Genomic DNA, 25,137 nt, shown 5'->3' with positions numbered 1-25,137 from the left:
TAGGGGGTCGGAGAATACGTAACATCAAAAACATCACATTTTTAAAAAATCTTACCCGACGGACTTTCTACGATCACACTCATTCTCCTACGATTGGCATCAAATTCCAGTAGATGTAGTAATTTGTACCTTTAAAAGAAAAGAGGCTCGTGTTTAATTTGGGTTTGGGAAATGAAGGCCATTCTTATGAAATGTAGAAAATTATGAAAACTGCATGCCTGCAATTCACACATATCGTTATACTTGACAGCATGCAGGGCCTGGAGAAGAGAAGAGGACTCTTCTCAACAGAGTGGCTGATTATAGTCATTTCTGTAACTGATGGGGGTAGAGAAACAGGAAGGAACAAAGGTGAAGGGACTCCTGAATGTACCATTTCCCCAAAGCCGTTTGCAGTTTACTTGATCTTCACATCTCGTTTCACTAAGTGGCTTACTTATAAGGATTCATTTTAAGTGGATTTCTATTTCTTCAATGTAGCCGAATACCACCTGTACTTAGGAAAACAAAGTGCTCACAGAAAGCCAGTTTTAAAGCTGACATATCATTAACTGTTCAAGTGACACTTAAGGAGAGGAGATCCTGGTTTGTAGCTTAGAAGGAATACCAGTATTTTAAGAGCACATTAATGGAAGATACAATGTTAAGAGTAAAAGAGTAAATCAAGAAAGATGCCTGGACCAGGTGGGTTATTGAGGCTGCATTACAAGTGTTTTGAGGATGAATGTTTACAACCTCTACAAAGCACAGTGAATTCTATTTTACAGGGAGGAAAAATATCAAAGAGAGTTGGAAAGAAGCCAATATAATATTAATGGCTAAAGAGGGATAAGATTTGACTTTAGCAACAAACTACAAACCAATGTCAATACTGACTAATGATTGTAAGTTGGTTACAATGATTTTAGCTGAAAGACTGAAAATAATTTTGCAAGAATTTATTCATGAGGGTCAGGGTGGATCTTTATTTCAAATCTATCCTGTAAATGGAACAACTTGCCTCCAGAAGTTGTGAATGCTCCAACACTGAAAATTTTAAAGAAGAGATTGGACAACCATTTGTTTGAAATGGTATAGGGTTTCCTGAGCAGTGGGACAGCAGGTTTCCTGAGCATGGGGTTTCCTGAGCAGCGGGTTGGACTGTAAGACCTCCAAGGTCCCTTCCAACTCTGTTATTCTGTTAAGTGTGAAGAACATGACAGGATATTTTATCATATATAGGAGGTGGGTAAAAAAAACCGCAAAAATTTTGGATAGAAATCAATGCACTAATTCAGAAGACATTAAAAACTAATGTATATCCAGACATTTTGGGATTAATAGACAGACAACTAGAAAAAAGCCACGGTACTTTGCTTTTATATATGACAACTGCAGTGAGATGGCTATATGTTCAAAAGTGGAGAAGTTCGAACACTACTCACAATAGAGTAATAGATGATAAAGATAATGGCACTTTCAGAAATGGCTAAATTATGTTTTTTTATTAGAGAAAACACAATTTCTACATTTATGATTGACTAGAAATCCTTTATAGACTTTCTGTATCAAACAGAAAAAATGCACTTTTGACTTGTGGTTTAGATAATTAGAAAAAAAAATAGGGAATAGTAAGCTATTACTCTGTAATCAGAGTAAAAACTTTGTAATCATACTTTAATATTTGCTGCAAAGGAAAATTCAGCATTGGAAGCATTTTTAAAATGCTTTTTATTTTTATCTTTTGTTTCTGAACTTTTGTCTTTTTCTTTTTGTTTCCTTTATGCTGTATTAGTTTGCCTTAGTTTTTATGTTATCTTTCAAAACTTTTAATAACCTTTGTATTTAAAAAAAGAGCACAAAGCTACTTTGCAAAACTGTTCCCAATCAAAATTAAAAGACATATAATATCACTTTAAAATTATAAAACTCAACTGATTAAAACATTAAAAATAATAAAAACCTGGCACCAATTTGTTTTAATGTACGATTATCTAATCTTCTCCCAATGCTTGGGGGGAAAGCAAGCCTTTTGCACAGGACATGAGACAAAAAAAGGCTGAAGAAACAGTGGACCACATTGATAGCAGTTGGCAAGGACACAGGCTGACCACAAACAATGGCACGACAAAGAAGCAACAATGGAGCATTGGAAGATCTGCAAGAAATATCCTTTGCCTGCAAGCAAAAACTGGTGGGATCATAAAATAGAGAAAGTCATAGGAAGTAAAGAAGCTCTGGGACTTTAGAATTCAAACAGACAAGCACCTGTCACAAAGCACCCAGACTTAACCACTGTCCATAAGAAAGATAAAAGTCTGGATAGTGGATGTAGCAATACCCAAGACAGCATAATAGAAGAAATAAGTCTAATAATAACAACAATAACAAGACTTCACATATATGATCATCAAGTTTCTTGGAGGAAGGCCTGGATACAAACTGGTAAATGCTAACCCAGTATATAGCCTATTTAACATTCTTTTGCTTCCTTCAGTTGAGACTGTCTTTTTCTTAATCCCAACAAATTTATAACTCGTGATCCAAAGATCTGAAGAAATACTTTGTTGAAAAAAAAAGTTATGTTCCTTAGTTATTATTTCCTTTTATATTGCTTCTTTCTGCACAGGGGGAGTGAGATAAAGATTCTCATGAAAGATTAAAATGGGTTAAGATTCAGAAATTAGGATCTTGTTAATCCATTTTGATGGGAGTTTCATTCAGCCTTCCATCCTTCCGAGGTCTGTAAAATGAGGAGCCAGATTGTTGGGGGAAATATGCTGACTGTGTAAGCCACTTAGACATGGCTGTAAAGCCCTGTGAAGAGGTATATAAGTCTAAGTGCTATTGCTATCTCTAGGACCATAGATTTTTTCACTCTTTTTCAATCGAATTTCAACTATTTTTTTTAAAAAAACAAGGAAACATCTTCTTTGTTTTTTACCTTTCTGGCTTTCCACCGCTTTTAAGCTCCATACTTTCTGCATTTGCCCCAGTAAACACAACACCAACCCTAAAAATTCAAAAGAAAGTGAACGAAGAGGTAGCCTTATGGAAATTAAAAACAATGTCTTAAGATAGAAAAGCAACATTACTCACCATTATCCAGGCATAGTTTTTAAATGTTTTTAGAAAGAATCTTAAATAACTGTTTCATGAATGTGCTTTTAGATTTCATAATAAGACTCTTGTTTAAGGATGGTTGAACTTAACAGTAACAAGCTGTATTAAAGCCAGTGAATTTAATCAAAAATTAAATAAATTTCAAAACTAACATCTAGACTCCAATTTTTGCTAATCTCTATGCAACGAGGTTAAAGAACAAGAATTAAAATGTATGCCGTATAGATTTAGTTACGTTAGGAAAAGGAACAAGATTGTACCAGTGCCACAGCGCAAAATCCCCACCGCTCTGTGCTCTGCAAATCTTGCTATGGCCAGCTGATGTACGTCATCTTCCTCCCGCCACTGACAAAGCACACAGGTTTGTCCCTATGCAAGGCAAGGGCTGGAGGTCCTGGACCTTCTTCCAGAGGCCACACACTCAATTCTCCAAATTACAGGCGCCCTCCATGTGATGCTTTGGAAAGCATCAGAAGTTTTCTGAAGGCTTTCCGAAGCATTGGAGAAGGCATGACCTTCTTGCAAGGTTTCAGCCTCCTGAAGTATGACAAAAACAGTATGCACAATTTAGGGGGTTTCTCTCAAGGAATTGCACAAGTTGATGTCAGGTAGGTGTCTGCTATGGATCCCTTATTTGGATTTCTACACTCAACAGGGAGTTTGTGGCTTAAATGGCATTCTCAGTGTGACATTTCTACATCCCTTCTGATTTTCTATCATGTCAATCAATGATTCTCAATCAGTAAATCATTGGGAATGATCAGTGGAAAAAGGAGAAAAGGCCGTCCTACCATCTTCTGGTTGGGCATTATAAAAGATGATACTGGGATGACAATGGAGGATCTGAAGGAGGAGGTGTGAGTCAGAGGGACATAGAGACTGCTGATTCATAGAGTGGCCGAGGGACGGACACGACTGATTGGCTGACAGTGATGTCTGATTCTCAAGGTACTGAAATTCTGCAATACTTTGGCTGCAGTTTTGTTGAGACTCATCAGCTGAATTTACGAAATGGAAGAGCGAGGAGGGTAAATCTAACAGAGGGCCCAGAAACAATCAGTTTGGTATGATGGCTTTTACTTTACTAACCAACCATAGTTGTGTTACAAACACTAATGCAATTACTCCTGGTAATTCATCCCTGGTATTCTAGAAGTCATACAACAGCACATCAGGTAAAGAGTTAAAGAAAGGCTGGGCAGTAGTTGGACCTCTCTTCTCCTTGCTTGCCTCCTCAACTGGACTCCAGACAAAGACTTATCCATTTATAATGCCTTATAATCCTTACCTGCGAGCAGCTTCAACTAAAGCTTTTTCATCTGGGGATGAGGCATAGTACTCCAATTCAGATGGTAGGCCATTGCTACGCCAAGGGCTGTCACAAATGCCATCAGTTTGGTCATTATTAATCTGCACTGTATGACAGAGACAAAGAGCTTTCAGGAAGAGTTCTTCCTCACGTGTCTGTTAAAAAAAAATTAAAGACAAAACACTGCAATGAATCTGATTGATTGATTTTATCTTTCTCCTATGAAGCAAACATCTACCAGTTATGATCAGCCACAAGAATATAAGCCTGTGTATTTCCAGAGTGAACATATGACCTACTGTAGCTGGAGGACTGTTCAGTGCTTTGGATAGTATTATGCTGTTTTTTAGTTAAAAGAAAACAACAACACACAATACTGTCCAAAGCACTGAACAAGGTCTTACAATGTTTTATGAAATCTCTGGACAAGGATTTTACATATTTCACGAATGGTCCTATCTACAAGTTTATTAAAATAGCTATTTTTTATTAACAATTAAAAGTCTACAGATAGTCCTCAACTTATGAAGGTAACTGAGCTAGAAGATCATTATATGACTGTGCCCAATTTTACAAGCAGGGTGTATGTGTTGCAGTCGTTAAGCAAATGCGATAGTTGTAAAGCAAATATAACGGTTGTAAAGTGAGCTCACTGTTCGCTATAGGGAATTTGGGAAATAAATGCCAGTTTCTGGAAAAACATTGTAAACTGTGGGACGCTGCAAATGACTATAAATGTGGGTTGGTTACTAAATGTCCGAAATGTGGTAATTTGACAATGCGGGAGGGGATGGGAGGTGGATGGTGGAATTTCAAATTCGATTTGTAAGTTCCTTTTTTAGGGTCTGTTGTAACTTTGCTAATGAGTTGAGGACTACAAGCTACCAGGTGTTTTCTATTATTTCATACAGAATCTAAACATGGGCTTTATATAATGAACATGTTATTGTACATATAGATATTACATATGTAGGAAGTCTAGTCCGTCAAACCTCTTTCTTCTTCATTTTATAATCCAAGAGACAGAATTAGGAGTACAATGCACATAATCTTCCCAGCTATTAGGAGTTTTTATGTAATGTTTAAATTTTGAATATGTTTTATTTTAATTTTGTTTAGAAGGTATTATTAGATACAGCCATGCAAGATAAAATTTGTATTTTTTAATTACTAAATTCATATCCTGCCTTTATTTTGTGCATCTTAAAGCAGCGTACATAATTCTCCCACCTGCTGGTCAAAAGATTAAATAGTTGTCCTACTTCAAGATCAGTCTGAATTTCTTTTCCTCAAAATACAGAGGCTTCAGTTAGAAGAGTATTAATAATGTATTACACTAACTGTGCTAAATCTGCATTGGCACTGCTGCCATCACATTCTGAATTTGACAGAGTATAAACACATTTAAATAAAATAACTGTTGGAGTTGGGATTTGAAAGTAGCTCTTTTGGATAATTGATACATTATACTCAAGCGATAATAAGGATCAATGGATTGAATACAAGGTTTTTAAATATAGGATTCCAAACACGGATGCTCACTCTCAATTAGCACAGAACATTAGGACAAATACAAAAAAATGGAGCAATTGATCTCTTTGCAGATAATATACTAATTTTTCTTAGAAACCCAAATATTAACAGATCTTAGTGTCAGTGTTCCAAGTAACAACCTCCTTCCCAGCTGACACTTAGTTGCAGTCAGAATTAAAGGGTTAATTTCATACAATGTAAAGTTTAGAAGTTACTTTTGGAAAACACTCATAAAAAGAGCTTCAAGAAGGATCCGAACTTTAGACCATAGAAATTAATTTTAGGAAGAACTTACAAGGCTGGGCTGTACTCCATTTGGAAAGTCTTCTATCAATCCCTCGGGAACTAATCTGCCATTGATTTCTTGGTATTTGAGGCCATTAATAGAACATTCCCGAAACTGCATCACATTTTCTGTCAATGTGCCAGTTTTATCTGTAAATACATACTCCACCTACAGTAAGTTAAGAAGTTATGTCAGTCAAATAAATGTAAGAGTTAAAAAAAAAAGCAAGTCTCCTTCACACCCACTAGTGCAGGGGTGTCAAACTCAAGGCCCGGGGGGAGGGCTGGATCCAGTCCGCGGGGTGCTTAGATCTGGCCCGCGGGGCTTCCCTGGAAACAGCAAAGGACTGGCCCGTGGTGCCTCTGCCAGTGAAAAGAGAGCTAGGAAGGGCTGCCTGTGTTCCTTCCAAGCTCTGGTGGTAGAGGGAGCTCAGGAGCCCGTTTTGCTGGCAGAGTGCTCAGACCACCACAAGTGCCCCCGACATGAGTAACGTTGACCTGGACACACCCACCGCCCCCCCCCCCCAAGGTCAAACACAACCCTGATGCAGCCCTCAATGAAAATCGAATTTGACACCCCTGCACTAGTGGGACATTCATATGGTTTGCAGATGCTGAATGCTGCACTCAGTTCAGACTTGTGCACATTTATTGTGCTTATCTGAAATAGGTGTAATGGGTTTATTTATACACACATGGAAAATAAGTATTAAATAATCTTTTTTTAATAATTACACAATGTATCCTACATGGCAGCAGTGCTCATTTAAAATCTCAGATTGTGAACCGCTGCTTGACCACTTTCGAATTACAACTTTTAAGTGAGACAAAAAGTTATAAAATATATAGGGAATAGTAACTGTGTGAAAGAACAACTAGGAATTTAACCACTTTTAATTAATTAAATCAAATCGAGTTCATGTTTCAAACACTATTTTGAATTATTTTATACCTGTCCCAGTTCTTCATTCAGGTCAGATGTATTTACTTGAGCTTTTTCATTTGTTTCTTCATGATAGAGATCAAGGTCCCAACCAATAAAAAAAGACCCAAGAAATTTCTGCATCTCCACAGTCACATAAAGTGAAATGGGTATAATGAAGTTGTAAAGTACCAGGAAAGCAAGAAAATCTGAAATGAACCTCAAGATCTAAAAGAAGAAAGGAAATAGTATTATTAAATTTAAAAAATAAAACAGAAAGCATTTGAGGACAAAGATTATAGCAGATGCCACCAAAATACAATTATGTGGAACAGCGATACTGATATAGTGAGGGTATATCCTGTAATAACCGAACCTACTTACAACCATAATTGAGCCAAAAGTATTGTGCTGGTCATTAAGTAGGTCATCCTGTGACTGACCCAATTTATGACATTTTGTGGCAATAAAAACAAGTCACAAAATCAAGTCATTACACAAATGCCATGGTTGTTAAACTGGAAGTAAACGCTAGTTATGACAAAGACCATAAATCACCATCATGAATCTTTGGGATACTACAAACTGTCATAAATGTGGGCTGGTTTGCCCAATGCCCAAAATGCAATCATGTAATTATGGGGGAATAGGTGGTGACCAAAATTTCAAATCCAGGTCGTACGTACTTTTGGGTCTGTTGCAACTTTGAAACATGCCAAACGCTTGGTTGTAAGTCAAGGACTATCTGTATGTCATCTAAGGACTACCAAACCAAAGTTATGTTTCTTCCAAAAGTAGTGACTTTTCTGTTTGTGATCAAATAAGTTTAAACCAGAACAGGGATCTTATCCCATATTTGCTATACTTCTGTCTCATCCCTTTTCCACTGAGCCCAAATTACTACAGGTAGTCCTAGACTTACAACAGTTCATTTAGTCACCATTCAAAGTTATAATGGTACTGAAAAAAATGACTTATGTTATGACTATTTTTCACACTTATGGCTGTAGCAGCATTCCCCATGATCACGTAATCAAAATTCAGACACTTGGCAACTTTTGCAGTTGTAGTGGTCCTGGGGTCATATGATCACCTTTTGTAAACTTTTGTAAACAAGCAAAGTCAATGGGGAAGCCAGATTCACTTAACAACCATGTTACTGGGGACTTCCGGTTAGGCTCCCTCGGCAACGGACCGAATCCGCAACTGTCTGCGGTTTCGGTTTCTGCTTGCCGCTGGAGGACCCCGATTTATCTGATTTGGGGCTGAAGCCACCCCATTGAGGTGGCGGAGAAAGGGGAGAATGTCAGCTGAGTTAAGGGGAGCCACATCCCCCCTCCTTGGCGAGGAATAAAAATCCTCTCCGAAGGCGGATGCAGCGATGGCCAAAATGGCCATCACAAAGAAGAAGATCTGATCGGACAAGATTGCTCAGGAGTGGAGAGAACAAAGGGGACAGTTTGGATGACCGGGTTAGCAGGATTAACATCTGAATACAAGGTACCCTGGAGCTAAAATACTTAAGAACTCTTAGGAAAATAGTTTTAGATCTGCGGCACAGAAGAGGGGGGGAAAAAAGTTCTGAAAAAGGAGTGGAACCTGGATATACTAAGAGTGCCACCTGATGCTGAAAGAAATTAATGTGAACTTTTAAAAGATTTTTAAAGAATAACAAAGTAAATGAAACATTGCTACAATTATAGAGCCCCTGGAAAGTGAAAGAGGAGTTTGGAACTTTGCAACAAAGAAAGAAGCGAGAAGAAACTGTTCTGGAATTGTTTGAGGATCTTCGAAACTCTGGACATTGGATTACTAGTAGATATAATTGAAATTAACTTTGGGAAGCAATCCTATAGAATTTGGTTGTCTAAAAGTACTGGGAAGTGTTGAAAGGTGGCAGAACTTTATTTGGAATTGAACATGGTTCTAAAAAATATGAAGGAACAATTGCAAGTGAAAGGAGAATCATTTGGCTTTGTTCTGCAATCTCTGGAAATGGCTGTTTTGGACTATGAGGATCAGCAAAAAGCTTTAGAGGAAGAAGAAGACTTGAATAAAGGAGAGGCCATCTTTAATAAAAAAAATCAGGAAAACGAGGTTTGAAACTCAAAAAGGGGAAAAAGGGACTTAAAATGGGAAATTGGAGGAGGTAATCAGAAAAAGGAACAGTGTGAGAAATAAACAAAATATAAGGAAGGAGCAGAAGGGAGGATTACAGCAGGAAGCATTAAAGAGGGGGGGGGGTCAAAAATTGGAGTGAGAAAAAGAGGGGGGAAATAAAGGGGAAAAGAAGTTATACAAAACAGAATCAGGAAATAAAGAAATGTGGGGAACGAACAAGAATTTAAGGGTATAATTTGATTGACAGACACAGAGATAATGGTTGAAATTACAATTAAAATAGAGGATTCTACATGGTGATAAGGCATTGTATAAATATTTTAGAAACAAGAAATTATGTAGAAAACAGGAAAATATATGTAATTAAAATGGAAGATGAAACGGGGATTATTACTTAATGGAATGTACGATAACAGCTAGATTAAATAAAAAATGAAAATATGCAAAATACAACTGAATTATATTAATGTATATCAAGGATTTATAAATTGTGATTGAAATTAATTATGAGAAGAATTGTAAGGAAATTAATGCTAGTCTTTTTTTAGGATAAATTTGAACTGATTATTTTCTTCCGTTTTATTCTTTTTTTCTTTCATTTTCTTTCTTTTAAACTTAAAGTTGTTTTAATTTAAAGGGGAAGTACCATGTGGAATCTGACTAAAAAATGGATTTATGCTATAATATAACTATTAGGTGATGGAGATTATAATTGTTTAATGGGATAATTTAGAAATAGAACATTTCATGGGATGTGAAAGGGAATTAACTATATGAAGGTGACACACTTTAATTGGCAATTATAGGGGAAACCTTGTTTTGTATGTTTGAAATATGGATATGGATTTAAATTGTACACAGGACAGATAAAAGTACAAGTATAATTATTTTGAAAATATGAAAACCTTGAAAAGGATATGTAATAGATTTAGAAATGAATGAGAGAGTTATAAAATAAGCCTGAGGGAAGTATCTGAGGGGAAAAAAACTAATAAAGAATAATTAAAGTAGTGATAAGATATGAAATTGAATATGAAAGATGAATATGTAACTGAGATTGTATCTGTATGGAGATTTGAAAACCTGGAACCAAGCTGTTCACCAAAAAAAGATGTTTTATATTTGTGTGTGTGTGTTTTGTGAAAACTGAAATAAATTTTTTTTTTTAAAAAAACAACAACCTTGTTACTAACTGAACAAGCGCAATGACACCTAACAGTTATGGCAAGAAGTTGTAAAATGAGGCAAAAGTCACTGAATAAATGTCTCACTTAGCAACAGAAATTTTGGGCTCAAATGTGGTCATAAGTCGAGGACTTCCTGTATATAAAATCTACTTGTTCCATTGGCCTTTGTTGGCAAATGATGTTATAGCTGAAGGGAGACACAGAGGCCTTAATCATGGTATCAGTGGATTCAGATAACATACTAAATCTGATCTCAGTTTGACCTAATGTGACATGTGAAGGAATCTACTTTCTCCTCTAAGACTGCCGGTTACTATATAAAGGTGGGTTTTCTTTGCTGCGTAGAAGTATTATTTCCTCTTCTTGCTTGGCACGAGAACATCAGAAACAACTGCTAAGCATGTGAGATTTTTTAACAACATCCCTTTAAGTAGATGAGTAAGTCACGATTGTCAATATTATCAGCTACAATAATGGAGCAAGAAATTAACCGAAGCTAATTCTTGTTTCCCTTTAGTTATTTTTATTACTCAAATCGAAACTTTCACATCATGCTATCGAAATGGGAAAACGCCTCAATTGGGCATATCATTTATATTTTACCTTACTGCTGTTTCTTTCATGATCAGTTTTCTGGTTATACCAAGGTTCATTCCACTTCTCTTCAGACTGCCAGGTATACTTCAATATTGTACTTAAGACAGCTTCACAAAGGAGGATTATTAGATAGATAATCAAAAAAGAATTCATAGATCTGAAGGGCAAAAGTGAGAGACAATTTAATACCCAAATGCCACTGAATTAAAACTGTCCTATGGGGGCAAAAATTAGATGAGCATTGAAGACAAAGGAAGCTCTGGACAATTCAAAGATATTTGCACATTACTTCAAAGAACTACAGCAACAATAATTTTAACAATCTTTGTGTTTTGTTCAGCCAACTTGAACTTTGCATTTGGGGGAGGGTGGAGATCCCAAAAAGGAAATGCTTTGTAGAATCACAAGGTTGGAGATGACATTAGAGGTCTTCTAGTTCAAACTCCTGCCCGGTGTAGGCTGGACTGATGGTTGTCCAGTCTTTTCTTGAAAACCACGAGCTCTGCTTTTTTTTGTCTTTGGTTGCAAAAAGAAAAAAAAGTTATTCTCTATTAAAGGCAGAAGATGGAAAATCACGAGAAGTTTCTTGCTTCAAGGCATGGTAGGACAAGATTTGAGGAAAAAATACAGGCTAGTTCATTAGACGTGAAGCAAAGTAAAACACTCAAGGGCAAACCACTATGCAGAGTGGATTCAGTATTTCCAGGGCTGTGTTTTGTCACACCCTGATGACCTATCAGATTATTTCTCAAGAAACTATCAGAAGGGGGTTTAGTTTGACTACATCCCATTTCACATGGTGATTTATTTCTAAGTCCTCTTGAAGAACAAAATCCACATTCAATACGTTTGAATATTCTGAAAGCAAATATTAATTTTGCTAAAGAACATGTGAACATTTATTAGCCTGATAAGAAATACTTATCAAATGGTTCAAGCAACAGAGATGTTCAAAAAAATGTTTTTAAAACATGTTCCTTTGTTTTTTAACACGTTTCTTTGTTCTTTTTTTTTTAACTTAGTGTATTTTATTTTGTATTTTTTAACTTTTAAAATTATTGTTGGTATTCTATCATGCTAGTCTATGACCATAATAAATATTTGAACTGTTCCCTTGCATGCTACCCCCTTACTCCAAATTCCTCATTTTACAATTTAAATTAATACATTAATCTTTAACGGAGTAAAATACTGCCAACCACGTACTTCTCTACTGCTGATCGTTTCTGTGATTTGCTCTTATAATTCAATGCCATCTTTGTCTCCATTCCTGTATACACAGCAACACCTATAAAAAAGTAAAAGAACGTTCAGCATGGCAGCAAAGTTGTGTGTAATACTTGAGGCTCGTTCTCTTCCCTTCCTTTTGAGAAGACAGACACAGATGGCTTCCTTCAATTTCTGGCTGGTCACTCTGTTGGGTTTCCAAATCCACTCTATGATTACAGTGATAGGTTTTTTTTAAATTCACGCTGTGATTTTTTAAAAAAGTGATTAGTTTTTTTTTCAGATTTTTAACTTGGAAATATATTCCAACCAAATCAAGTGGACCAGGAGTTAACAGATAAAAACTTTTACAGCAGAAAGCTTAAGTGGTCCAGGTTCCTGGAATAGAGGGATTGAAAGCACCAGTAGGACTTACAAAGGTGAAAGAAAGACAGACATAGAATCCAGATTTTTCTGGTTGCACTAGAATCAATTACAGTTAGTCCTCCACTTACAACTACAATTGAGCCGAAATTTTATGTTGCTAAGTGAAACATTTGTTAAGTGAGTTTTACCCCGTTTTGTAACTTTTCTTGCCACGTTTGTTAAGCAAATCATTGCAGTTGTTAAGTTAGTATCACGGTTGTTAATGAGTCTGGCATCCCCATTTATTTTTGCTTGTCAAAAGGTTGCAACAGAGGATAATGTGACCCCGGGCACTGCACAAGTCATAAATATCAATTGCCAAGTTTAAAATTTTGATCATATGACCATGGGAATGCTTCAATGGTTGTAAGTGTTAAAAATGGTCATGTCACTTTTTTCAATGCTGCTGTAACTTTGGTCACTAAATGAATTGTTGCAAGTGTAGGACTACTTGGTGCAAGTTATTACAATCTACATGACACTCTTCCTCTTAATCAGGAAAAGTGTCCTAACCTGGATGATATGCCAGCAATAGCTACTGTGCAATTTCATCCTTTCAAGAAATATTAACCAAGTTAGTGAAACTTTTATGTCACACACCAAAAATTTCTTTAGTGTTTTTCAACCTTGCTCCACGAAGTAGAAGACTTTTGGGTTCCAGTGGTCTGCAAAAGAAAAATCATTGTTTGTTCACATTGTTGGTTAAAGTGAGACAGTCCCTCTTTCTCAGGCCTGGGAAGAAGGCAATGGCAAACCACTTCTGAAAATCTGGCCAAGAAAACTGCAGGGACTAGTCCAGGCAAATCATCAGGCACACACACACTGACTTGTGCGCACGCACACACACACACACAGAGCAGGGCAGATAAAGAGTGAATAATTTTGTATTTGGGAATCAAAATAGTTTTGATCTAACTACCCCCTCAATTCCCTAGAATGTAGCAATTTTATTGGGCCTATCAGTAGGCAACTGCCTAAAAAGGAAGAGATAAAATTCATAGAACGGTATCACTGACACCTAATACATATAGTCCGGAGACACCGTGAACAGCATATCACGTAATGACCATCTCATTCTATTTGTGAACTTCATTGGGGTATCACCTGGTATTAAGATAAACAGATGCTATACTAGTCCTTTCTTTCAGTCCAGTAAGGCTATCAAGGTTTTTTTTAAATTTTGTTGTGCTATCTAAGAAATATACATTGAACCATAACCAACCACAACCACAACCAAAGTCAAACATTTTACACATATTTTAAAAAATCCTTTAGTATTTCAGCATATTTGATATTGTTTGTTATTCATGCTGCTCAGCTACTGTGCGCTTGGCTGCTTTTCACAACTCCTTCTCCAAGGAGTCCTAGATTCATCTGAATGTGCCACTTAAGAATAACTCCTTCATCCTACAAGCAAACAACACTTGAATTTCCCCTTACAGAGAATATACTTGATTTATGAAATGCTTTCGTGTTCTCAGTGATTAATTTCAACTCCACCAGCAATAATTCTTACAATATTTATACAGATGTTTACAAAGGGTCATGAGGATCAGTGAGAAAAGACCCTGAATAAAATTGTCTGCCATGTTGACCCAATGTTCAATTTTAAGACAAACCTGTTGGGCACTATATATCTATTGTGGCTTGAAATGTCTATGTAATTATTAGAAGAATAGCAAGTTTAACAGGTACATAGGACCTGAACTGGTCTATACCAATCCACAATGTACTGTTAGAAAGAAAACTAGTTTTTACTGTTATTTTAATATAACAAAACAACAACAACTAGCTGTATTTATTAGTACAAAGTGGTCAAACAAGTAAGTGGCAGTTCACAGCATCACTCAAACCAGAAAGGAATAATAGCTTGTAACCATAAATTACAAGAGCTTGCAATAGCTTGTATTCCTCCCAGTCTAATAAGTTGCCACTGCAACTTATTATTTATGCAGAAGTAGTTCTTTAAAAGCATTCTAGCAAAAAAAAAAACAAAAAAAAAACAAAACCTAGAACAGGGCAACAAAAAACAAGGAAGCAGAAAGATCACAAAAGTAGAGTAGGAACATCTGGTCGGTGTGCTTAATCTTCCCTGTGCTGGATGCATACAAATGCACTTTATTTCATTTTATTTATTGAATTGGTCTCAAATCGCATTCACCGAGAGTGAAGGCATTTGGCTTACCGCACTATTTCCTCAATTTGATGACTTATGGTTATACGCCCAACAAATCTGCAAAATAATATGTGTTATGATTATAAAATAAATAAAAGGAAACGTTAATTTTTCAATATGCCATTAAACCCTGACCATAGCAGTGTAGGAAATGAGTTAAAGAAACTGACCTGGTTTGCATGTAATGGTAAGCCCAATTCCTGGCATGCCATGATCAACAAAGCCAGGAATCTGAAGCCAAGAACAAACCAGGAAGCAACAATCAGAAATCCTAGTTCAGACATTGTGCTAAACAAACCACAGGTGGTAGCTTCCATGTTAGCTTAATTCAAAGCCACATTCTTTAACTTTCTTCCATTTCAATGCAATAGTTTAACATAGAACCTTTCCTTATGTGTAGCTATAATACAGGTAGTCTCTCGATTGTGTTCTGTTGCTAAGCAAGACAGTTGTTAAGTGAGCTTTGCCTCATTTTACGACCTTTCTTGTCACAGTTGTTAAGTGAATCACTGCAGTTGTTAAATTAGTAACAGAGTTGTTAAGTGAATCCGGCTTCCCCATTGACTTTGCTTGTCAGAAGATCGCAAGGGACACTGCAACTGTCATAAATCTGAGCATCCAAATTTTGATCACGTGATCATGAGGATGCCGCAGTGGTTGTAAATTTGAAAAATGGGCCTAAGCAGTGGTGGTATTCTACCAGTTTGGCCTGGTTCTACCGAGCCGGTAGTGGTGATGAGCAGCGGAGACCAAACCGGTTCTCTCCGCTGCTCTGCTGTTGGGCCCACCCACCTGCCTGGGCTCTCATACTCACCTTTATCTTCTGCTTTTGAAGTGCAGCTGCTTTGCACAGCACAGAACTGTGCCACGCGACACCTGCTGAAGCAACTGGAAGAGTGCAGGCTTGCAGGGGGTGAATTGGAATGCCTCTGCACCTGCGCAAATGTCTCGCGCCTGCGCAAAGTGCGTGTTTGGCACACGTGTGCACACAAAGTGCGCCCACTAAGCCACACCCACTGAACCGGTGGCAAAAGTTTTTGAATCCCACCACTGGTCCTGAACGGTCGGTCGAACTAAGTGAAAGGGTTGTAAGTCAAGGACTTCCTGTAACAATTTTTCTATAGCAAATCTGCATTGTCTTGGAGACTTGTTGGTAGAACTCTCAGTGTCAGGATGACAGAGAATCAAATGCTTCATCCTGGTTTTTTTTAACTAAGAAATGGGGAGTGAATGCTTGAACATTGGGGGAATTTTCCAAACTCAGGAAGCTCCCAAATGAAATTAACAGAGCATTCCCAGTAAGTCATGGCCTTGTTTTTTCTACGCCACATAGGCATTTATATTCATGACTCCATCACAAGAATTTCCAGAGCAGTTTTGGCCTAATATTTAATAGCCATAACTTCCTTTTCCAAATTCTTAAAAAAAAGAGAGATAGGCATTAATAAAAAACAGAAACCTGTAAAGATCTGCTTCTGGTTGCTGGCATTCAATAACAGCTACAAGTTTGTCCAGATTGGCAACTGACTGCAACACAGCAGTTTCTGGGACTGCAGTGTGTTTCTGAAAGAAAAAAGAGAAAAGCAAATGATTTGACAAGTCTTGGTTAATGTATTCCACAGATCTCCAAAGACCCAAAATCCAGTGTAAAAAAAATCCCTTACGAGCTCTTAAAACTGTATTCCTAATTTGCCAGTAAGTTGTCAGTGTTATACAAAATGCTGAGAAAAACAAGCCACAATTTGGTAAATTGGTCATCTGTCAATAGGAAAATGATACATTTCTTCCATCTGGTGGTGTGTTCATAAATTTCAGTCCTGACAAAATGATGTGTGAGGGTTCTTTGTTCATCCTAACGAGGGCAAGACTCTCTCACGTGAGGATCATCACTTGAAAAATAGTAGGAAAAAAAAAAAAACCCAGATCATAAATTGGATGGAGCTCTGTATTCTTGTAGAATGTTTACTATCAAGGGGGAAATAGTAGGAAAAATATTAAGATATACAAATGCCTGTAAAAAAAGATTGTGGATACTATGTAGTTTGTTACAAGAAATAAATAGTTGAAATAAATAACCAATGAGAAAGAAATACATTGAGGTGGGGATTGGTCACCTGGAAAGAATTAATGAGCATTAAATGCCAAGACAAATAAAGAAAGGAAGCATGAATGTCTTTAACAGGAAAGGAAAAAAGAAAGCTCCTACTGCTGGCTATTTTGGACTGATATATAAATCTTTCAGATTCAAAATATCTTAAACTATAATGTCCCATTTTGAATTCAACATTTGTTTACTTAAATAGAAACAGGTATTTCAAGCGCAAATATTTTAAATTTGAAACATTTTATGTACCTTACTGTCTTGTTATACCAGTTGACAAAATAAGACAAAAATTGGGCAAACTAGAGGAAAATAACATAGAAAACAGAAAGTATTTGTCCTTAAAGAACTTTCTAAGCATATCCATATCCTTTTTGTTTACATTTGCTAGTCACTTTCTGATAATCAGAAGTAACTATATTACATTCCAATTAATCATATCAACTGTGCCTAAGGAATTTGTTCTTATATTTTTCCTTAAATTCATAACAATGAATACAGCCATAACAACGCAGCCTTTGGCTATAAAAAAAAACCTGAAGCTTTGATATGAACCCAACAAAATTCAAAAGAAACTTAACACTCTTTTCTACATCAACATAATACCCTAGCCACAATTTCAAAAAACAAAAAAATTATCCATTTTAACAGTATGAACGCAGACCTTAAGATTAGTTTCTCCATCCAAACTTGCAGTCGTAACATAGCAACAGCCATGTTCTCTATCAGAGGACAGAAGTACAAGATCAGCAGGGAAAGTTTCATCTTTGGCTACTCTCACAATATCTCCTACCTGAGGAGACAGAAGAAGGCATGGAAAAACTGATTTGCAAAATTACTGGATTAAAACAGTCCAACGATTATCCGGTCTAATTAAATTCTTTGTAAAACTGAATAACAGCCATGACTGTTTATTTCAACCCCACAATTACAGAAGACAGACCCTCATTTTACGTGAGTAAGACACATACCCGAATGTTCTTTGATCTTGTTTTTACAAGGCCACCACTACGAACAACATACACTGGAGCTCCATTTACTTCATTGTCTGCTTTGTGCCGTAGCCAATCTTCATAACCCTGAAAAGATCAAAGGAAGTCACTAATTTATCTTGCCTGCCATCTCAAATTTTATCAGAGGATCAATCTAGGGCCTTAAAAAAATGGAATCCATACAGCTTATTTTCCCAAACCGCTTGCCCTTGAAAAACTCTGGACTACAGTCTCAATATTCCTTAATGGGTCATACTGATTGAAACTACAACTCTTAACAGCTCCAAAAACTTGGAAGGGATCAGGGTGGGGGAGATAGAGCCAAGGCAAAGTAGATAATCGGCTTATAATATGATATTCGTGCCACTTTAAGTGAGGGAGATGACAACCTATGTCTATTTTGAAAACATATATAGTAGGAATGATAAATTCAAGCAAGCATGCTAAAGGCAATTGTGCTGTGTGATCAGGGTTATGTTAAAGAAAGATTTCCAAGATAGATAAAGGTTGCCTGATAAGTCTTGCACGCATACCTCAAGAAAAGTCATGAGGGAAAAAATGAAATTGCATGGTCGTTCCTACTCAGATGGGAGTTGGGAGGCATATTCATTTAATAAATTAGGGTTAGTTGTATAGTCAGCCAGATGTTTAGACTGGATATGGCATTTTTGTTAACCTATTAAGTCTTTCCTAATGACCTGAGACAGGTAGATGTTGTTCGATGATATTAAAGGTACTGTTATATAAGCTGTTGCAAGTAAAACTGCCTTTTGTAATTGACTGATAGTCATTTTTGTCAATAGTGATGGTGTTCAAGCGATGCTCCAGATATTTTGGAATTGTACCAAGGACGCATATTACCATTGGTATTACCTTTGCTTTCTTTTGCCACAGTTTCTATCTACAGATCTTTATATTTTATGATTTTTCTCTAGTTTTTTCTCTTCTCTTCTGATGCCTTCAGGTCTTGTAATGTTCACTCGCCAACATTTTTGTCTTTCTCATCAACAATTGTTAATTCTGGGGCATTGTGTGGCAGATGCTTGAATTCTTAAGTCCCAGAGCACTTTAGCTTCTTCATTTTTCTCTTACTTTGTTATTTTGTGGTACCACCCGTTCTTGCTGGTGGGCTAAGAGCTCTGAGCCTTTAGAATTCAAACAGATAAATGCCGGTCACTCAACATATAAATTATGGTTGGTCAGACAGTCAGCCAGATGTTTAGACTGGATTTAGCATTTTGTCTACTTATTGGTCCTTCCCAAGGTCATGTTTGTAGAATATTATGTTTTTATAAGACACAGTCTTGACAAAAGTAACAAAACAGAATTTTAACAGCTATAAAGAATGATAGGTAAAACTGAATGCTGGATGAAGGTAATTTCATTTAAAGCAGACAGTGGAGGTTATATAGTAAATAAGAGCCATCCTGTGCTGCTTCAATGTATTATGCAGACTAGTCTTGAATTTTGAAATATTCTTTAAACAAATAAGTGAATAAATCTATTCTATCCATAGGTATAATAGAAGCACTGGGGGAAAATCAGGTCCCATCAACTTCAGGGAGCCAGAATACTGTGAGGAATCTCTAGAAACAATTGAATAATGCAACATCTCTCATTATGTAAATCAATTTTTAGAAGACTCCTTCGCAAAACCTCATTCCTTTTAAGACAGCAGGAAAAAATGGTATTCATAATACAAACTGAGATACCAACCTCCACAACTATTATGTGTCATTACTACCCACTGAAGGCTTTTATGTGGATCATGAAAACATATAAAAGCAATCCCAGGCAAAAACATGTTTTGTGTTTTGATTCTTAATACCAAAATGTATTTTCCAGTTTCAATTGAGGCTCAAATCCTTACAGGATACTGTTATATTTCAATGCAAGGAAAATGGAATAGCAATGATTTAAGGTATCTTTAGGGACAAAATAATTTAAGTTACCTCCTTCATTATCACAGTTGGACCAAAAAGATGAAAGGCTCCACCCAATATCCATATGATTCTTAAATCATTAATATATAAATATTCATATTTAAAATGCAAAACAGTAGCATCAGACATTGTTCTGTACAAAAATATCCCACTAAAAACACATTCTCACATCAAGATCCCTTTTTCTGTATAATATTTCAGACTGCATATTTAGTGTTTTGGATCCATGCCTTCGCTGGCTTGGCTTCTGAAGAAATACACCATGTGCTGATATTGCTAAACACATTAGCACATTGTGAGCTAACACTGATGGCCCACTTTTAATTGCAGTTCTGTAGTGAACATAATGTATATGTCTGTGCTAAGCAACCCCCCTCCTCCAAAAAAGGCACATTTTCTTACCTGCTTTATGGCTGTCACAGTTATAACAAAAAACAATGGCAATCCACTAGTAATTGGACTAGTAGGAGTATCTATCATAAGCTAGAAGAGAAACAGAAAGAATATGCGTATGAGTCAAATTTTGGAAAGTCTATGTTTACATTTGTATGTTATATTCAGAAAACTATAAATAGTGATTTGTGGTTGCTACTGTAACACCGCACACTGTATATACTACAATATTTTATTACTGTTGCTTACGACCATACCTGAGCCCGGAATTATGGCTGTAAGTCATGCTGTTCATTAAGTCGGTCATCACCACATGACTGTGCCCCATTTTATCATTTTTAACAGTTGTTAGGTGAACCCATTTTAGCTGGAAATGGGATTATCTGGCAATAAATATAAATCACAATTACGTGACACTGCAAAGCAACCTAATTGGGGGCTGGTTGCTAAGTACCCAAAATGCAAACACATGACCTCAGGGTGTGTGTGTGTGTGTGTGTGTGTGTGTGTGTGTGTGTGCAGCCAGTAAAACTTTGATACTGGTTATAAGTACCTTTTTGGAAGGTCTGTTATAACTTCAATGGTTGCTAAGAAACCAGTCATAAGTCAAGGACTACCTATAAAGGACTTTAATGGCATTTGGAAAACAGCCAGATTCTCACAGATTTTAAAATGGCCCAAAACTGAAAATGAACTTGGCAAAAATTTCCCTTCTATATTTGCCAGATTACAAGATGCTTGTGGGCAATCACACCAATGTGTTGTCAATAATGAAAAATACAGACTGCACTAAGAATTGTTGCAGGATAGTATGTGGTGGAAGTTCAGCTGCAAGATCTTGGTTAAACACGCAGTGTGAACACTGCATTCAAAGTAGAAATGGAAGAAGACTGTGGGCTCTGTGACAAAACACAGACCTCTTGCATATGGACCAATCCTAAGGGGAGGAGGGGAACGTATTTTATTAGGCAGCAGCTCTAAAGCCCAGTCTCACCAATCAATCAGTCAATCAATCAAATTTATATGGCAGTCTATCTTATAGAAAATGATTTTGGGTGATATACAACAGCTCAATAAAAGGTGTAGATGTATAAAACAATTATTACCTCATATAATTAAAAAAATTCTTAAAATGTATAAAAAACCATAAAGAGAAAACTAAAACAGAACAAAGAAAATAACAGAGGGATGTCAATAATAACAGTGCCACCTCATGAGTTCACCCGTTCCTTGGGATCCTGAGGGCTACTGACATAATCAGGTCTTGAGGGACATGTGAATGCTCAGAAGTGATGAGGTTTTCCCTCAGCATAAACAGGATAGGGATTTTGAAGGGGGTGCATGTATTTCAAGCATGAGCAATAGATTCAAGTTCCACAGGACTTAACTCGAAACATGCTTATTGTGATCATACTGCAAAAACAGACATCATAGTACGTTCTACCCTTGGGCTGTGTTAGCTGAGGCAAAAAAAGAGGAACGCCCCCCCCCCCGCCATGTCACTCTGTTTCTATTATTTGCCTGCTGTAAAATGTAAAGCTCCTTCCTGTGAGGAACAAAGCATGAATCCAAGAAAAAATAAATATAATTGCAGAGAGTTAAGCTAATATCAGTCTAAGAGATTTACTTCCTATGAGGATAATTGACCATGCATGCTATAAAGCCAAAAGCTTAATATTTTTTGCAAAAAATTAAGATGTTTTCGTAAACCAAAGAAATGCAAGATTAAATAAAGTTATGTAATTAAAAAAAAAGGTATGTATCCATTTTTAGAGAAGGCAGATATGCAAAATAGGAATTGAGTGGCTTTGTCCTTTTTAATTTAAATTAATATCATCTGGTTGTTTCACTGCTTTTTCTTTTTCATCTGAAGGAGGTCTTGTTGCTTTTACCATGTTTTGTCAACTTCAGTTCCTTGTGACTTTACTTTTTCTGAAATCATCTCTACCATTTCCAGATATTACTTCTCTTATGGCCCGATCCCCTTCCCGGCTCCTATGCGTTCACTATTTGTTTTCAGGTAATCATTTACCTTTATGTGCAGCTATACTGACATTTTCTGATTTCCATTTGTATTTCCTCAATGGAAATGTTCACAATTGTGCTTTTACCATTTCCCTTTGTATGAGCTTCCCTCTATCATAAGTGTCTTTTCCCACCAGCATCTCCTGCCATGAAATCCTACCTATCAGAAGCCATCTTTTCAAGCTCACAACATATGCATACAGTTTTAACTTTCTTTGAAGTCAAGAATTTGAGCCTACTAATCAATTTTTCTCGAAGTTCCTGATATTTCTACTTTTTAAACAAAATTTTCTCTATTGGAGATTATCAAGAATAATCGATTCTATTTCTATCCTCAGTTATACACTTCAGGAAGACCCTGGAATGACATACTAAGTAGAATTACCTCTCTATAGAGAGGTAATGGTGGCAATTCATCCTAGTAATAGTTGTATTTTACACATGAAATATGCTTATGCATAAGCACAGTACAAGCAAAGCAATAAGTATCACAGATGTGTGTCACCAAAGTCCCTCTCCACTAGTACTTCATTCCTCTTGAACTTGAACTTGGCAAGTTTAAGACTTGTGGACTTCAACTCCCAGAATTCCTGAGCTAACATGACTGGAGGAGGAATTCTAGGAGTTGAAGTCCATAAGTCTTAAAGCTGTCAAGTTTGAAGACCCCTGCTCTTGAATAATCTTCAATTTGCTTTTTGGATATAATGATCCACAACTGCCCCATGGATGGCTACTTGCAGATATAAAGAATGGTATGGTATGGTTCATTCACTTATTTAAATCAGGAGGCTTTCTATGGTAGGAAGACTAGCACTGAGTAGAACAGCCATGAAAGTCTTGGAAAAGGCATTCAGATGCTGAGTTGTAGCAGAATCATGACTGGAAAAAAATCAGAATTGTGTAGGCAATGGCATTTCTTGTGAAATTCTATGGAAGCGAAAGTTTGAACACCGATGTTGTTAAAAAACTTTTGAGTGTACCATGTAGAACCAAGGAAACAAACAGATCATCAAATAAATCAATCCAGAGTTCTCACTCAAGACACAACCAATCAGGCTCAAATGATCACACTCTGAACACGTTTTGTGAAAGACCTAGCTCAGTGAAGAAGACTATAATGCTGGAAAAAGTAGAAGGAAACAGAGGAAGAGGAATACCGACGTGGATGGACTCAGTTACAGTGGCAATGGGCGCTAAATTGGAAGGCCTAAAAGACCAGGTTAGGGATAGTTTGTCATGGAGAACATTTATCCATGTGGTTGCTAAGAAATGACATTGACCTAATGACACATAATCAATCAATGCTGGGAACTTTATGAGCTAAACCACAGGATATGTATACTGGTGACACAGTAAAGAAACACTATTTGTCAACAGAAAGAGGAATTATTACAAAAAGCATAGCAAATTGTGTTGGAAGCAAAGAGGAATACTTTAAAGTGTTAAAGGGCAACAAATCTTCATGTTTGAATGAGGTAATCTATCTACTGACAGCTATTAATAGGTTGTTCTTTGTTTCTTAAATATTTGAGAACTGCTTCTATTCTAAAAACAATACAAATAATTCCACTCTGATTGCATTGAAGAAAAAGAGAGGTATAGTGAAATATAGAAATTCTAAACCATTGATGGTTCTCTTATTCACATAGCAAATGTTGCAAATTAAACTGCTTTTCTGAATTTATTTCATAGCAGAAATGTAAAGAGTTCAAATATAGGTCAGCCAAAATAGTGATGAAGCTGGATGGAAAGAAAAAAAAACAAGCTAAAACACATACAAACAAGCTTTACTGATAGAGCTTGGTACCTAACAATTAACATTTAAACACTGCTTAACCCATAGAACCTTTTTCTGCTAAATTTAGAATCCTTTCCATTGAAGCTTTTAGATAAAAGAAGATTTAGCACAACTTGTGAAATACGTAAGTGAAAATAGAGAAGAAAAACTAAGCAAAAATGAGTAACAACTATTTTCTGATTACATCATTGTATGTATGGGAACCCTGAATAATGAAAGGGGAAAAAAGCATGCTTTAGATGCAATAGTCAGATGATTTTTAAGAGTTTTATTGCAATAGCCACAACATGGATTTCATTGCAACTTAGGCCTGAGGCAGCATTTGCAAAAGATATAAAATGTAATACGTATATGGAATCAAATACTATAGTGGCTTGTGTAATACTGTACAATACACAGTATTTACAGGATACACAAAACACATCTGATGAATACATTGTTCAGTCCATTCCTCAGAATGAGGTTTTGTTATCATATTTAGAAGGAGATGAGAACTGCAATCTTGTCACATGCAGAGAGAAGTAAGACAGATTTCCCCATGAATATCATAATTTCATATTTCTAGGGGGAATTTTTTGAGAGCCTGTTCTTTTGACGGTATGAATAAATCTCTCTTCCATCCTGTTAGCTTTGGACAACAATCAAGTCCATAGGTCAATCCTATGTGCCCCACCTGTTGTTACAATGCTACTGATTGATGATGTGCCATTAAGGCATTGTGGAGTCTTAGAAGTCTCTTTTTTTTTAACGATGCTATTACAATATTTTAAATATCTGCTACCATCTTGGGATGGACTTGTGAGCAAAAATCAATATGATCCCAATAGCACAAGTCCCAAATGATAGCTAAATTTCTGATTATAGTACTGACCAGGTTCCAGGCAGGATGTAGGAAGCAAATGACCACCCAACTGACTGGTCAATAAATAGAAATATAGCTTTGATGCTTAAATTCCTTCAGGAATTCACTTTCAGAGATTAAATACCAAATTAAGAAAGGTCTTTACTGGTGACTTTAGCT

General features: G+C 36.5%; 1 protein-coding gene across 10 annotated transcripts in view; it reads right to left on the bottom strand.

The window, feature by feature from the left end:
• ATP11B (ATPase phospholipid transporting 11B (putative)) overlaps positions 1–25,137 on the bottom strand; it is a 101,584-nt gene that overhangs the window by 40,974 nt on the left and 35,473 nt on the right. For all 10 annotated transcript variants that reach the window (XM_087965401.1, XM_087965397.1, XM_087965402.1 and 7 more), the window contains exons 4-16: positions 20,303–20,383; positions 17,937–18,044; positions 17,630–17,758; positions 16,324–16,427; positions 14,874–14,921; positions 13,289–13,353; positions 12,263–12,344; positions 11,063–11,213; positions 7,182–7,379; positions 6,240–6,398; positions 4,391–4,566; positions 2,924–2,992; positions 56–129 (exon numbers count right to left, since the gene is read on the bottom strand). In XM_087965401.1, the coding sequence (XP_087821527.1) occupies positions 56–129; positions 2,924–2,992; positions 4,391–4,566; positions 6,240–6,398; positions 7,182–7,379; positions 11,063–11,213; positions 12,263–12,344; positions 13,289–13,353; positions 14,874–14,921; positions 16,324–16,427; positions 17,630–17,758; positions 17,937–18,044; positions 20,303–20,383 (1,444 nt within the window). The remainder of the gene's footprint in view (positions 1–55; positions 130–2,923; positions 2,993–4,390; positions 4,567–6,239; positions 6,399–7,181; positions 7,380–11,062; positions 11,214–12,262; positions 12,345–13,288; positions 13,354–14,873; positions 14,922–16,323; positions 16,428–17,629; positions 17,759–17,936; positions 18,045–20,302; positions 20,384–25,137) is intronic.

This window comes from Notechis scutatus, chromosome 4, assembly GCF_049901735.1.
Source record: "Notechis scutatus isolate UNSWTSFEM ecotype Mainland chromosome 4, rNotScu1.2, whole genome shotgun sequence".
Classification (NCBI taxonomy): Eukaryota; Metazoa; Chordata; class Lepidosauria; order Squamata; family Elapidae; genus Notechis; species Notechis scutatus.
The sequence above is the reverse complement of the archived record's forward strand: the minus strand, read 5'-3'. Positions and strand labels throughout refer to the sequence as shown.